Source organism: Triturus cristatus, chromosome 4_2 (genome assembly GCF_964204655.1).
Source record: "Triturus cristatus chromosome 4_2, aTriCri1.1, whole genome shotgun sequence".
Lineage (NCBI taxonomy): Eukaryota > Metazoa > Chordata > Amphibia > Caudata > Salamandridae > Triturus > Triturus cristatus.
In genome coordinates this window covers 269,427,996-269,442,457 of record NC_140586.1, presented here as the reverse complement: position 1 = coordinate 269,442,457, position 14,462 = coordinate 269,427,996, and the positions used below count along the sequence as shown (strand labels likewise).

Here is a 14,462-nt window from a genome sequence, read left to right as displayed (position 1 = left end):
AAAAATATTGCTATGGGCCTTAATGCAAGCTAAAAAAACATGAATCCCAACAACCAGTTGCACCTTAACCTCTTTGTCGGCCCTGCCAGCATGACTCCTCTATCTTGTTCTCATTCCTGGATCTTGTGCTTTTAGATGTCCCACTATAGGTATGGGCCGATAAGTATCAGTGTGCAAAGTGTGACTTGTTAAGAGGCCAGGACTCGCTGCAGGTAACACACATGACTAGGAACACTATGCAACTCTGGCAACCATTGACTGCCTAGCTTCTTCTTCCTAACATTTTTGCTTGACCCTTAGAAGGGAGGAGATGGAGCAGAAGGGGCATAATTCCTCATGCCCCACACCTATTGAAGGCCCGCATTTGTGATTCAAAATGATGTCCTGACCACCTTGCCTATCTGACATGCCCACACCACCCTCTTTGGTGACAGTCACCTCCCTGACAACACAAGCTAAAATAAGGCACAGCATCATCAACTTCAATGAGACATAAATGTGGTAATGCATGACAAAAAAAAAACACACTCCAAAGGCCATATCCTGGACATTGTCTTCTCAACATCACCAACAATCCAGTACAAGCCACCCATACCCCTGGACTGTATCAACCACTTTGACATCCCTATATCACTGCTCTGAATCCTACCAACAAACTAAGGTTAACCCTAAAAGAAGACCAAACCTACAGATCCTTCAACAGCTTCTCCACAGACAACTTATGCTTGAAATCACCTCTCATCCTATCAACTCCATGTCCAATGGCAATACCCCTCTAAACAACCTCAACACATTTTTGGCCACTATATGAACAGCCGCATCCCAATTACAGTGCACAAGTGCAAATCAAAATCTTCAGTACCCTGATGCTCCAAAGACCTTGCTGACAATAAAGTATCCATCCACAGACAGGACAGAAAATGGAAGAAAAATAGAGCTCATGATGACCTCATATACTGAAATCCCTTTGCACAACCTGCAGACAGCTCATCGCATCAGCTAAATAAATCAAAGTACTAAACCAATACCATCATTGAGGCAACCAACAGAACCAGGATTTTTTTTTAATACACTCATCCATTGCATTAAGCTACTACCAGTCCCAACTACTGCTCACTCAACAGAAAAGTGCAATGTCCGAAACCTCTTCTTCAGTGCAAAGATACAGAAAATAGAACAGCACGTCAACAACACTAACCCACTACATATCTTTTTGCCCAACAATCCCCACAGAATCCCTTAATGGACATTCTCATAGGCTCTATCTCTTGCTGATTTCACAAACACTCTCAGCTCCCTCAAAGGCAGTTCTGATGAAGGTGATGTCTTACTCTCGTCCTTTATCAAAGCTCTCTCTGGGAATAAATGCTCTCTCACTCCTACTCACCATTAACAATGCTTCCCTCACTCAAGGAGTCTTCCCAGAAGTGCTCCAGACAAGCCAGATACTTCCAATTCTAAAGAAACCTACACCAGACCCCTATGGCCTCATCAACTATGGACCCCTCACTCACCTACATTCCTCAGCAAGATCATAGAAATAGCAATCTAAGCTCAACTCCCAAATCATATTAATACTAACCAGCCACAGCCAAACTACCAATCTGACTTCAGATCATACTGCAGCACAGAGACTGCTACCTTCCACGTCATACATGATGCTCTACTGACCACAAAAGAAGATGCTCCCCTGCCTTCTGCTATTGCTGGAACTCTCAGCTGCCTTTGACACAGTTTACATGTGTAGGAAAGTGGGTTTCTGTTGTAGTAACCCCCGCCCTACTTTTTGCCAGACTACTGATGCACTTTGACTTGATGTGCCCTGGTCCCTGCCAATCAGGTTTCCAGGGCCTGTGTTCTTTCCCCAAACCTAACCCAATTGGCATCTCTGGCCACAGGTCAGCCCCTGGTAAATGGTACCACAGGTACCCAGGGCACTGTGACTAGGGAAGGTCTCTAAGGGCTGCAGCACTTATTATGCCACCCTTAGAGGCCCTGTACCTTTACACACTCACACTGCCTTTGCAGGCTGCGTGTTTGGTGCAGAGCAAAGTGAAGAGTCGACATGGCACACATCCGTGTATGCCATGCCTACAACCCACTGTTCTGGCATAGATCAGTCACCGCTCTAGCTGGGTGCCCTATATCAGTGGTGAGAGTACAGGTGCATGAGCCCCTACAGTGTCAAAGTCCATTCTTAGACATTGTAAGTGCAGTGCTGCCATTAAGAGTATATGGTGCTGGGAGCTTGTCATTACGAACTCCACAGCACCACAATGGCTACACTGAAAACTGAGATGTTTGGCATCAAACTTCTCAGCACATTAAACCCACACTGATGCCAGTGTGGGATTTAATGAAAAATGCACACAGAGAGCATCTTAGAGATGCCCCCTGAAAAACGAACAGCCTCTGCTGGTTTCCCTGACTGGTGCACACCAGCCTGCCACCATGAGCCATGTTTCTGGACCCCTAAGGTGGGAGCCTTCGCTTCCTGAGTCCAGAAACAAAGACTTTCCTGGGCGGAGGTGTTCACGCCTCCCCAGGCCAGGAAGACCCTTCTGCGGCAGGGGAGCTTCAAAGGACTGGCAACCTTTGTAATGCGACACCTAGCCTCTCCTGCTAGCAGAAGCAGGCCCTCTTCCTGTCTCCCCTCCTTTTCGGCGGGAAGATAGGTGGGAAAAACTAGCCATCCCAGAAGGTGTGCCCACCTCTGCCGACCCCACCCCTCAGGTCGGGGAGGGGAGGTGAAGACCTCTCTTCAGTGCTCGCCATCTTGCAGATGGCAGGCACTCCCCAATCAGGATTAGGGATTGTGCTCACTCCCCCACGTGGAGTGAGCACACCAAGGGTGTAGCCACCCTAAGGTCAGTACCCCATTGGCTACTGACCTCACGACCCCTAAAACACCCCCTAAATACAGTATTTAGGCGGCAGCCCTGAACCAAGAAAGCAGATTCCCGTAACCTAAGAACAAAAAGGACGAAAGGAGACGCCCAGCAGAGGAGACTGCAGAGAACAACTGACTTGGTCCCAGCCCTACCGGCCTGTCTGCAGTTTCTGGAGATCCTGCACCAAAAATCATCTTGTCCTGCAGCCAGTGACCGCCAGAACCCCGGGGAGGACTGACTGCCTTCAACAAAGAGCGGATAGCCTGTGAACAGCAGTGTTGTTCAGAAGAAACACCAAACAAAGACTCCGAGCCTGCTGAGGATAAAGAAACCCGACGCCTGAAACCCCACTACACCCGTCGCCTACAGCCCGAGTTCAAGTGACCCACCAGTCCCAGCGAGGTCCCCCAGCACTCAAGAGTCCGAGCCCACCGTGGGTTGACCCCTCCAATATTCCCCGATATCGCGCGCAGCCTCTGCACAGAGACCCTCCCCAACCGCCAGTGGCCCGGTAAGGTGAAATCCGACCTCAAAAGACACCCCTGCATGCAGCCGCCCTGCGCCCTGGAGAAAGGAACCCGTGGTGCACCTACATCTCCGAGCCCTCCAACTTACCTGCCCAGCTGTTGGTTCCTCCCGGAGGTCATCCTAGACCGAGCCTGCAGCTAAAAAACATAACCGAAAATCCACATTGCAAACAACAGGGCACTCTACACCAAAACAGCACCCTGCGCCGCTGCGGGTGCACTTTGTGTGCTAAACCGGATCCCCCTTTGCCCTGAGCCAGGAGCGTGGCTCCCACAACCTTGTGGCCTGCTTGCCAGCAGCCACCAACTGGAGGCCCCCTATACCTCATTGGATAACATTGGGCCTCATCACTCTGCACCCAGCCGCCCTAGTGCCACTGAGGGTGTAACGTGAGTGAATGCTTCACCCCGGTGGGAGCCCTTGTTCCAACCCCAGAAGCTCAACTTCAAAGACCGATTACTTACCTGGTAACCGTTAACTTCATTTTTCTCTTTAGGAACCAATTGACTGTGTTTCTCTGAAAAAGTTTCTGAATGTGGAGTTGATTTGTATGGAAACCTGAAAAATAACAATTGTGCAAAACTGATTTTACTTACCTTTTCTCTAGGAAATGTCCCAGTGTGATATCTAGGCATATCACACTGAGTAGAAAAAGAAAGCTAAAAAGTGATCTCAAAGGTAACGTAAAAGTAACTTACCTGTAACTTTCATTGCAAAGTCGATACAAAGTATATGTACAGCATTTCACAGTATTGCTTTACCAGTAATTCAAACTGTAACCATTTCAAAGTACATTTACAATTGCATTTCAAACTGTACGTTTACTGCAAAGTATTTATTAACTTACCTGTGCCAGGCTTGCTTGGTTCTAGAAAATAAAATAACTAAAAGAATATTTTTATACAAAACCAACTGGTCTGAAGTTCAGTCTTTGAGTGAGTGAAATCATTTGCTGATTGAGTGGGTACAACAAATGCTTAAGACTGTCCTCTGATATTGCCTTACTGCTCACCCACACTACCACAAATAGAGAGTGAGGTGCTATCTAACTTTACCTCTGCCTACCTTTGGGGATCCACTGGACTCTGTGCACACTATACCCCACTTTGGTATAGTATACACAGAGCCAGCTTCCTACACAATGTCTTTGACTGGTTCTCCTCGTACCTTTCCAACCAATACCAGTTTTTTCACATAGTCATTTCCAGGTCCCAAAAGATCTCTATCACCGGAGAGATCCCCAGTGTACTGCACTATCCCCTGTCATCATCGGCCTCTACATGGAACCGATTGGTGTTCTTCTCACAGTAAAATAACCAAGTTTCACCTAAACGCTGATGATACACAACTCAAACATTGCCTAAATATCACCCAGACCTGGATGTTCAAGTCCTATCTGAAGCTCAATTCAACCAAGACAGAATACTTGGGATAAGCCTAGAATGACAAACAAGAAAAAGTACAAACCTGGCACAAATATATGAAGCTTAAGGGCTTTGAACCAAAACTTTCACTTAATGCCAACTCACTTAGATTCACCCCGGACATCAATCTCACCCTGATGGAATGCATTACCAAACAAAACCCAAACATGGTCTCTCTTCTAAAGAAAGTAAAATTACTCCTTCCAGCTGTGACCTTAGAACTTCTATTCAAGCCCTCGATCTCTCACATCTGGATGGTGGTAACAGTGCGGTAACAAAACTTGAGGGGCACCCCTGCAAATTACATATAGGGGGCACCCCCCACTGAGGACCCTGTCAGGAGCTCCGAAGCCATGGGCCTGCCACCCGTGTACAGTGTTGGGTGGGGCCTGAATCTCGGGCCCCCCAAGATGTGGGGGCTATTGTCACGCCACTGGGTGGTAATATCCAACTCCATGCCTCCCAGACTCCACACTGGCGCTACTTAAGCACATCCTACATGACGCAGCACATCTCATCCAGGGCCTAAGAAATATGATCACTTTACCCCCATTCAGATTGAACTTCATTGCCTCCCCTAACCAGCAAGCATCATCTTCAAAAACCACATGCATTACTTACAATGCTATTCACAACCAGCACTCCTACTTATCTTACAGACATGTTTTTTTTTAGTTTTATATAGCGTGATCTTGACCTGAAGGTATCAGAGCGATTTACATGAGCACCAGTTGCTTTACAGATAGACGCAGTAATTTTGTTAGGCACGGGTAAAATACGTTATTTGCCAAGAATCACAGGATGTTGAGCTGTCACTGCCGAGACTTGCACCCAGTTCCCCAGCTTTGAGGTAGGCATCTCTAGCCGTTAAGCCACGCCCCCCCCCCATCTATGGTGTTTTTTGGCACACCTGCAGCAAGGACACAGTTAGACCGCAGAGCAAGAAGTGTTAAAGAGAAATCAAACCAGGAGGTCCTATTCATCTGTGCACCAGGGATCTGGAACAACATCCAGGTATCCATTAGGACTGCCCCAAAGCTGCCCCTGCTTAGGAAAGAGTCAAAGTCACACATCTTTACAAAAAACACTACATGGCAGTGTATTTCCATTACAAAAACCAGCCACCTCTCCTATTACTCATTGACTTTAGACTGGACATTTACCATCAGCAGCTCTCCAGTGCCTATCGGCTAGGTTTGCACTATAGAAATACTACACATACACATACATATTCATGGGTTTTGAAGCCAACCTGCTTTGTGTATTATTGGCGAGGCAGCTGAAACACCTATTACCTCCAGACTCCAGGTTGCAGGAAACATAGAGACAAATATGTAACAAAAAGGTGACGCAGTGCACTCTCCTTTAAATAGTTTTGGCAGAGGAAATGGATACACATTGAGTAGAAACATGAACCATGAAGTGTGAGTGTCGTCTTGCCTTGGAAAGTTATCATAAGAACAGACAGTGCATTAGCCAACTTAGTTGGGTAGAAGATAGTGATGTCACATGGTCCACCTTCTGATTGGCCAGGAGGAAGAACTACTACACATCATCACAATCCCCTTCATATGTTCACTGGCTCGAATCTCCACCCTACCAGCTCTATGATAACAGAGCTCTTGCTGCAATACTTGCCCCAACATCATATGATGTCAGGCAGAACCAAGGAGGAGACCTAGGACCACGGTCCCCTGAACATCTACAGACAGTGCTTTGATGCGGCACCGAGTTCATATGATCGAGACCCCCGCAGGCTGTAAAGGTAAGTGGGTGCCATAGAAACCCAGGGAAACTGATTCCTGCTCCGAAGCCCTCTTCCAAGGTAGAGCGAACAGGCAATGCTGTACAACAAATTCATTGGTTGCATTTTAGCTGTCTCATATTGTCTCTACTACACACATTTTTTAGCTTTTTTATGTTCTCTTTATTTTATTCTTTGACTTTACAGAGGTTGCTTATCAAGTTGACTAGTAAGTCTGAGTCGCCAGACACCCAATCAGGTGTCTCCTTTATTTGGCTCTCCCAATGCTTGACATTTATTGCATTTTTTTACACTAAACTTGACCCACTGAGTGGTTGCTTGCCACACCATTAGAAACATTAAGCTCCTATCTCCTTCTGGGGATGCTTCCCACGTTTTGAACCCAGTAGTCTGTTTTCCTCATTGACAGTCTGGCATCATTTTTCAGAGTTGCAACTTCAAATGTCATTGATAGCTCTCTTGATGAAGGCCCAATGAGTTACCATGTAATGGGCTCAAAACGCAGATTATATCATTTTTGGAGGTTTGTTGTCACTTAAAAAGTTCTTAAAATTTGATAACCAATTGATTCACGGTTCTTGCTTAATTTATGAGGAGAAAGCCATTACTTTTGTCTTGATCTTTGTGTAACAATTTCCCACATTACTGTTGCATGTTTGATCTTTATGCTATAGCAACCAGTCATCTGCCATTACCTTGTGCATACAAGAAAAATATTAATTATGTAATATGATTGCATTTATTATTGTTTGCCCACACTTGTGCTATTGTACGTGCAACGCTTTATTTACTTCTTTGTCAGTGCCAAAAGACCTCCAAATAATAAAGCGCTCTAGTTCCTTGTCTCAAGGCCAGGGCAGGACTAGGAACCAAAAGCAGCCCTGTCAAATAGTGCGCGTAGCGAGTGAGGGCCGCGAGCAAGCCAGACCGCTGCAGCAGGGGTGTTCTCCACACAAGAGCTCTTTTTCAAGAATTGCAAGTATGGTGCTTTTTACAACACATTTTTCCTTTATAGAACCTTGTCCAACCATTGAATGGATGGATGGAGATTGGAGACAGGGCTGCATGGCTCACTAAATGACAAGTTAGATGGGTAAGGAGTGGGAGGGTGAAATAATTCAATAAAGGATGACAATTAATAAAGACTTTTAACTATGTAAAATGAATGGTCTCAATGCACTGACCAAAGGTGGGTGCTTTCATTTTCATTTTAGCTTTTGCATTAAAGCATCATCCTCCCAAATACTCCTACTACCAGTACTTATCAAACGTCCATATCATGGATGTATTTAACACAGTGCACTGATTCAGCACCTCCAAAAACGCAACACAAAGCATTAAGCTTTGATCGAAAATGGGAGCGAGTTAGAGATAGCCATGTTGTGACCAAATCGCTCAACCGGAAACCAGGAAAGCATACATCAAGCCCGGCTTCCACTTGACCGCATTGTGTGATCCTAGATAATCTAATTTTTCACAGTCTCCTTTTCCTTCATCGTTACATGAGAGCACAGTTAAATACACCGGTTTTAGGGTGCGCACTGCACAAAAACAAAAGACTGTAATGGTATTCCATCAATAGAAAAACACTAGGCCATACATAGGGGGCGGAATGACTACTGACTTTCCTCTTGGTTCGCTGATCACATTGTCTTTAGGGCAATGGTGTTGGGTGCATGAATGTTTCTAAGTTCATAATTGCAATAACATCTATAATGACATAATTAAATATACTAAACTGAAAGGCGTTGCAATAGCCACTTCATAAAAAAAATACACTGCTTGGAATTCTGAAGTGTCCTCATCATATATTTCTGGACTCTCTGAGCCAAGCTTCAGCAGACCCCTCACCTACCTTCCCCATGAAGTTCAGCGCTACTCTTGGCAAACCTGAAGCAATAGGAACCAAATGATTTTAACCCGTTCCCCGCTCATGACGGAACCACTCCGTCATGAGCCACGGGCGCCGTGTGCTCATGACGGACTGGTTCCGTCATGCTGCGACCGTTGGCGGCCGCTCCTCCCACGCGGCGCTAATTCCCCGCCTGTGCGGGCGATTAGCGCAGTGGGTGGAGTCATGACGGAACCACGCCGTCATGAGCACAGCTCACCCGTGACTCATGACGGCGTGGTTCCGTCATGAGCACAGCGGCGCCGTCAACCCCCCAAACCCCCCCAGCGCTGCGGCGGAATTTGCGCCGCAGCGAAGGGGTTAAAGCAAGTATTGTTTTGAAACCATTTGTTTAACATTGTTTATTTGTAAAAGCGCTGAAGCACTGCATACAGAAAATGCGGGAAACCCGGCGACCAGTTGAAAAACCGCCCTACACTGCCAGCCCACCAGTGAAACGCCCGGTGCCCGGTACAGCCAGTCCAGCCTTTTGCGAAGCCTCCTTGAAAAGTGATCAGGGACTTTTCATCATTCACCTGGTCCAACTCCAGAATGAACAACTATGCTTCTCACTTCATGGGCCTGATAGATTGAGCTTTTGACCTTTAACATTATCTCAGGAGATTATGAACATGGTATTCTGCATCCAGAAACATCTCAGACCACATAGATATTCAAACATCAATTCCTTGTTCTCTGGATACATGCTCATTTGAGTAAATAGGCTATGAAATGTGCCTGAAAATGATTGTGCCATTTACTGAGCAAGCAAACAATTAACTTTTGCCACATAGAGAATATGATTGTCAAAAGATCTTTCAGCATCTATAGTTTCTTCCAGACAAATGTTCAAGGTCTGTAAGTAAGAGGAAGAAACGTTTTTATTAACAGTAGTAGTAAAATTTCCAAAGCTGCTTAATAGTATAAATAAAGTTCCACTCTGAGGCATGGGAAATAAGTTATAGTCACAAAAAACAATTCACGTTGAATGTGTAAGGAATTGCTCAGCAATCATCCAGGGCCAGTTTTACCATTCTTTCATAGAGAATAGAAATGCACCCTCTCTATACGGATACGCAGCACTTCTGCTCTCCCCTAGCGCTGGTGCACTGAGTGCTGCCTAGCGCCAAAGCATACCGCCTTATACCATGCTGCAAGGGTGCCTGCCTTACAGGCAGGATTGCTTTTGTGCAGGAAGGGATAACTTCATGCACAAATATATTCCTTAGTGGCACATTCTTCTTTTCATGTGTGCTGCAGAATGTACCACACATGGAAAAAGTAAGTAACAAGGATAAATAAAGACATTTTTCCTCGTTATCCCTTAGTAGGGAAGGCACATCATTTTTGCACAAACCCAGGTTTACAAGTCTTCAAACATCTGAGTTTGCAACAAAATGCATGAGTGGATGCATGGGAAAACCTATGCTCTACCCGTGTAACGCTGACCGGATGCAAAGTAATGAAAGGAAATGCTTTGTGCTGCATTGCACTACTTTCTATTTGCTAAATCATAGAAATCAACTGTGCATGGCTCGGTAAATGCCAAAAAGGATTTTGTATCAGGGTTGAGCCACAACAGTGTCCCAACCCAGGCACAAAATCTAAGTAAATCTGGGCCCCAATGCCTAGGAACCATCTTAGTTTGCCTACATATAGGAATTTGTCCTGAAATGGTATGCCTTAAGGACAAATCCTTTACTATACTGCACACAAACATCTCTGCACATTGTGCAATGCTGTGCAGCATACAAGGCAGTCTAGGCAGAGTGCCAACACAGGGAATGCACCAGCAGCGTGCCAGTCTTTCTATTTAAGTAGCTGCTCTATGGTTCACCCTCTGCACAATGCAGTACAGAAAAATTGATGCTAAGCTGCATGTAAAAGTACTAAATCTGAGCCATTCTTTCTTGTTTATATATAGCATTAAGGTCAATGATTTGTTGTTTTCCCTTTTCCATTCTCTTTTATGCACTTTCTATATGCATTTTTTATTATTAAGAGTCAAGTACTCCGCACCATCAATATTCTCTGCACAAAGTGCTAAAACCCTCTATTTTCCCAGTGATTGCTATTAGTCAATACTGCATTTGTTTGCTTTCAAAGTTCCAATTGCTGAGCACAATGTGGGTAAAATGGGTACTGTGAACAGTAGTTCAACATTCGAAACAAATTGCAAACTGGTGGTTTTATATTGGCTTCCCCTCAGTGTAATGGCACCCAAACATGGCTGACATGCAGCACTAGAAGGGAGCAAGCTACACCCTCTATTTTAAAAAGTAGAACACATGTTTTGATGTGCTGAAGCAGCTAATTTTAATTACATTTCTCTAAATAAACTTGGAGAACCCAACTCAAACCGCTAAGTAAGTCGATCTACATTTAGTGAATGGGAGGTGGATACAGGGATGTATTGTGAGATTTGCAAATACCACTTTTTAAAGCAAACAAGAGCAATACAATGTACGTCAAAGATGGTTCTGCTGGTGTGATGTGCTGGGGTGAGAGCTTACAGATGTATTTCTTTAGAAATACAGAAAATCACCTGTTGGCCAAGATTCTTAATGGTAATGGCAATTACCGTGCTAAGCGCTCACAGACACATTCTACAGTTAAGCAACAAGGGATTATATCTTGCTAACTCTCACACCTGTTGTGCACCACTTCATTACCTCCTTCCCTGTAGTTCCATTTCTGAGATGGGATCTCGAGTTCCTTGTGTGATTGGGCAGTCTGCAGCAGAAGCATAAATAGGACCGCTGGAGTCACGTGGCAAGTGACGGCTTTCATCGCCAATAAGGACACCTGCAGTGAGGCAAACAGAGAGGAGATTGAACGTCCTGTCCATTAAAGAGATCCACACCCCTATGAGGAATATTTATATTCACAGTGACGCAGTTCTCTCACACTCAAAGGAACGCTAACATTCTACAAAATCAAAGCAAGAAACACAAAACATAGATAATAATAAATGTGTGTAACTGCCATTATGATATGTATCATTTCAGTTCTGTCAATGCAGATGTTTCTTCTTGTAATCACTTTTCATTATATCAGAAAGATGCCTTCTCCCTAGGTATCTCACCTTCTGAGAAAGTGATGATGATTTGGGGCCCCATTTCCCTTTGCACATCCCGATGAATAAAGTGCTGAGCCTTAGGTGATCAGGTGGTACTAAGTGACACACTCTTTTTCTGTCGCCACCCAGGGACCCGGTTTGGGCCTGGCCTGTCGCCATCTTGAAGGCCTTCTCTACAGCTTGTTTGGAACTATGAACTGGGCTTACTCAAGCCGGGCTGGTGCTCATGCACGTCTTCTTGAAAGTCATGAGGGCAGTCAGAGACCACCACAGTCACAAGTGAATTTGGATGAATAGTATCTTTGGATCGACGGGAATTTCATTGGATACTTTTGGAAAACGCAACACGCATTTGGATATACATCTGGGACATTTCTTGATCCCATTCAAAGGTCGCAATATTCCCATACTGCCTTGAAAAAGTCTGAGTACAGACGAAACACGTGTCGGCTAGATCGTGTGCTGGGAATCTTTTAGAAATAAGATCCAATAAAGACAAGAATGCAATAATTGTTGAATTTGGTTTGGACTATTTGTCTGTGTTGGACTTGGCCTTTTTTGCAGGGTCATCCCTAAACTTTTTGCCTTCCTCCTGTATTTTTCCTGACCTGTTGTTGGCTGATTTATGACTCTGGGCACCTTACCACTGCTGATCAGTGCTAAGGTGCATATGCTCTCCCTATGGTAAAATGTATACATTGATTGGTGTCCATGTTTGGCTTATTTGGTTTACTATCAGCCCCTAGTAAAGTGCACCAGGAGTGCCAGGGCTTGTAAATGCAAATGCTGCTGGTGGGCTTGCAGCACTGGTTGTGCCACCCACAGAAGCGGCCTAGTAAAATGTGTCTAGGGTCTGCCACTGCAGAACCTGCGCGCGGTCTGGTACTGTCGCGCTGATTGCGCAAGTGCACCTGCTTGCCAGTCCCCAAACCTTCCCTTAACTACATATTAGCCATCCCTCTGGTAGGGCAGGGTGCATTGTAGGCATAAGGTAGGACATGCCCTGATGTGTGTGGCATGTCTTAATAGTGAATTACAGCCATTTTCGTTTTTCACTATTGAAGGCTACCTGCTCTCCATAGGCCAGAATGGGCTGCTGGAATTACTACACGCTGTAATCCCAGCGGACTCAGAGAGCATGGTAGAAAGTCAAGTTTAGTATGCCTGAACTCAGAATAATAAAATACTTCTTTTAGTAAAGTTTATTTTAATATCCTGTGTTTGTAAATACTACTTTTAGAAAGTTAGTATTTACTGACCTGGCCATTTCAGTCCGCCTCTGCTGTGTGTGTGTGTTCTGCCTAGTAACAGTAAGGAGCAGGGCTGGGGAATTCCAGGAGACAGGCTGGCTGCCAGGTGGTGGGTAGAGAGATTACACCAGGATGGGTGGGAGGAGTACACCTTTGACTCTGAATAGACTTGTGCTCTGCCACCACAATGCCGGCTCCGCCCCCTGTGGAGCGGCTGATGTCTCTGCCCTGCTGCTGAAAGGAAAGAGCAGAGTCACCACAACAAAGTGCTCCAAAACTGGACTGAGCCAGGCCCAGGCCCCCTGGCGACAAAGAACAAAAGAATTGTGCTATAAAAGAAGGAGCCCTGCTCCTAAGAAATCAGATCCTGTTTGCGCCAAGAAGAAACTCTGCCTGAAGGAGAAGGACCTGGAGAAGCTGAAGGAGGAATACTGTCTCTCTGCCTGAGAGACTGGCCTGCAGTGGGTGCCTGTCTGTTGGAAGGAGAGGAAAAGACTAAAGGAAAAGACTTTGCATCAACTTGTGCTTTCAAACAATCTCCAAGGGCTTGCTTGTGAACTTGCCCCTGAACTGCGCCCCAGGAACAGTGGGCGCTACCTTTCCCCCAGAGGAGGAGAAGCTGCTGGAAGCGATCTGTGACGCTGACCCCCAGAGAACCTGTGTGCACCCCTTTCACTTTCCAAGCACCGCGACATCTACCACGTGGGGCTACCACGAGCACCGCAAGGACCTGTCCACCTGGTCCCAGCACCGCAAGTGACTGCCCCTCCAAGCCGTAGCTCGCAACGCGAAGAAAAGAACCTGAATGTCCAACCACCGAGCCTCTGCGACCCTGCGCCGCCGAGATCACCGCGAGGACCTTTAACACACTGGTGATCCCCTGGAAAGCTGACAGCGCGATGCGCTGAAGAGATTGCCCCCGAGCTGCCTCCCCTGCTCCTGCCCATGATCGTGTGGCCGAAGACTGTCCTGGAGCACCCCACGAAGCACCGCCGCCCACTGCCAAGAAGGGACAACAACGCGACGTGAGACGCTCCTGCCAGGACCCCTGATGCTGCTGTGATCACCCCCTGTGCGAAGAATAAGGTACTGTGTGCGAGCGCGCTGCTGTACGACCCGCCCGCTGCTTGGTTCGGGCTGTACTAGCGCTGTAGAACTGCTACGCGACGAACGCGTGTGTTGGGAGCCGTTGTACGATCCAAAATCAGCTGTTCACACCGTCCCACTGGAAATACATTGACGGCGCTCACGCGGGAAGCGTGAGCTTTGGCAAGGAGCGTCCCGAACGTGTACGACACGTACCCACGTGGGTACGGTCCGTTTGGTTCGAGTCCAGAGTACGCGTGCTCACGCGAGAACCGTGAGCTTTGGCAAGCGACGTCCAAAATCTCGTACGAAGCGTACGCAAGGCGCTACGAAGTGCACAGACACCCTAAAGAAGTTATTTTAAGTACAATTGTGCCATTTTGAGAACTGTGGACTGCCTGAAAGCATTTGCAAGTAACTGGAACATTATTTGAACAAGAGAACTGTATTTTTGCAACCTGCCTAAAGAGATCTTATATATAAAGAACTTTATTTTACTATAAATACAGTCTTGTGTCTTTGTGTGGTGGGGTGGTGATTATTGTGTG

The 14,462-nt window shown here is 46.1% G+C and overlaps 1 protein-coding gene across 1 annotated transcript in view; it reads right to left on the bottom strand.

Moving 5' to 3' along the window:
• Positions 1-14,462, bottom strand: part of LOC146833613 (uncharacterized) — a 145,812-nt gene that overhangs the window by 62,676 nt on the left and 68,674 nt on the right. Inside the window, exon 2 of the mRNA XM_085601487.1 lies at positions 11,172-11,304. Coding sequence (XP_085457613.1) covers positions 11,172-11,304 — 133 coding nt within the window. The remainder of the gene's footprint in view (positions 1-11,171; positions 11,305-14,462) is intronic.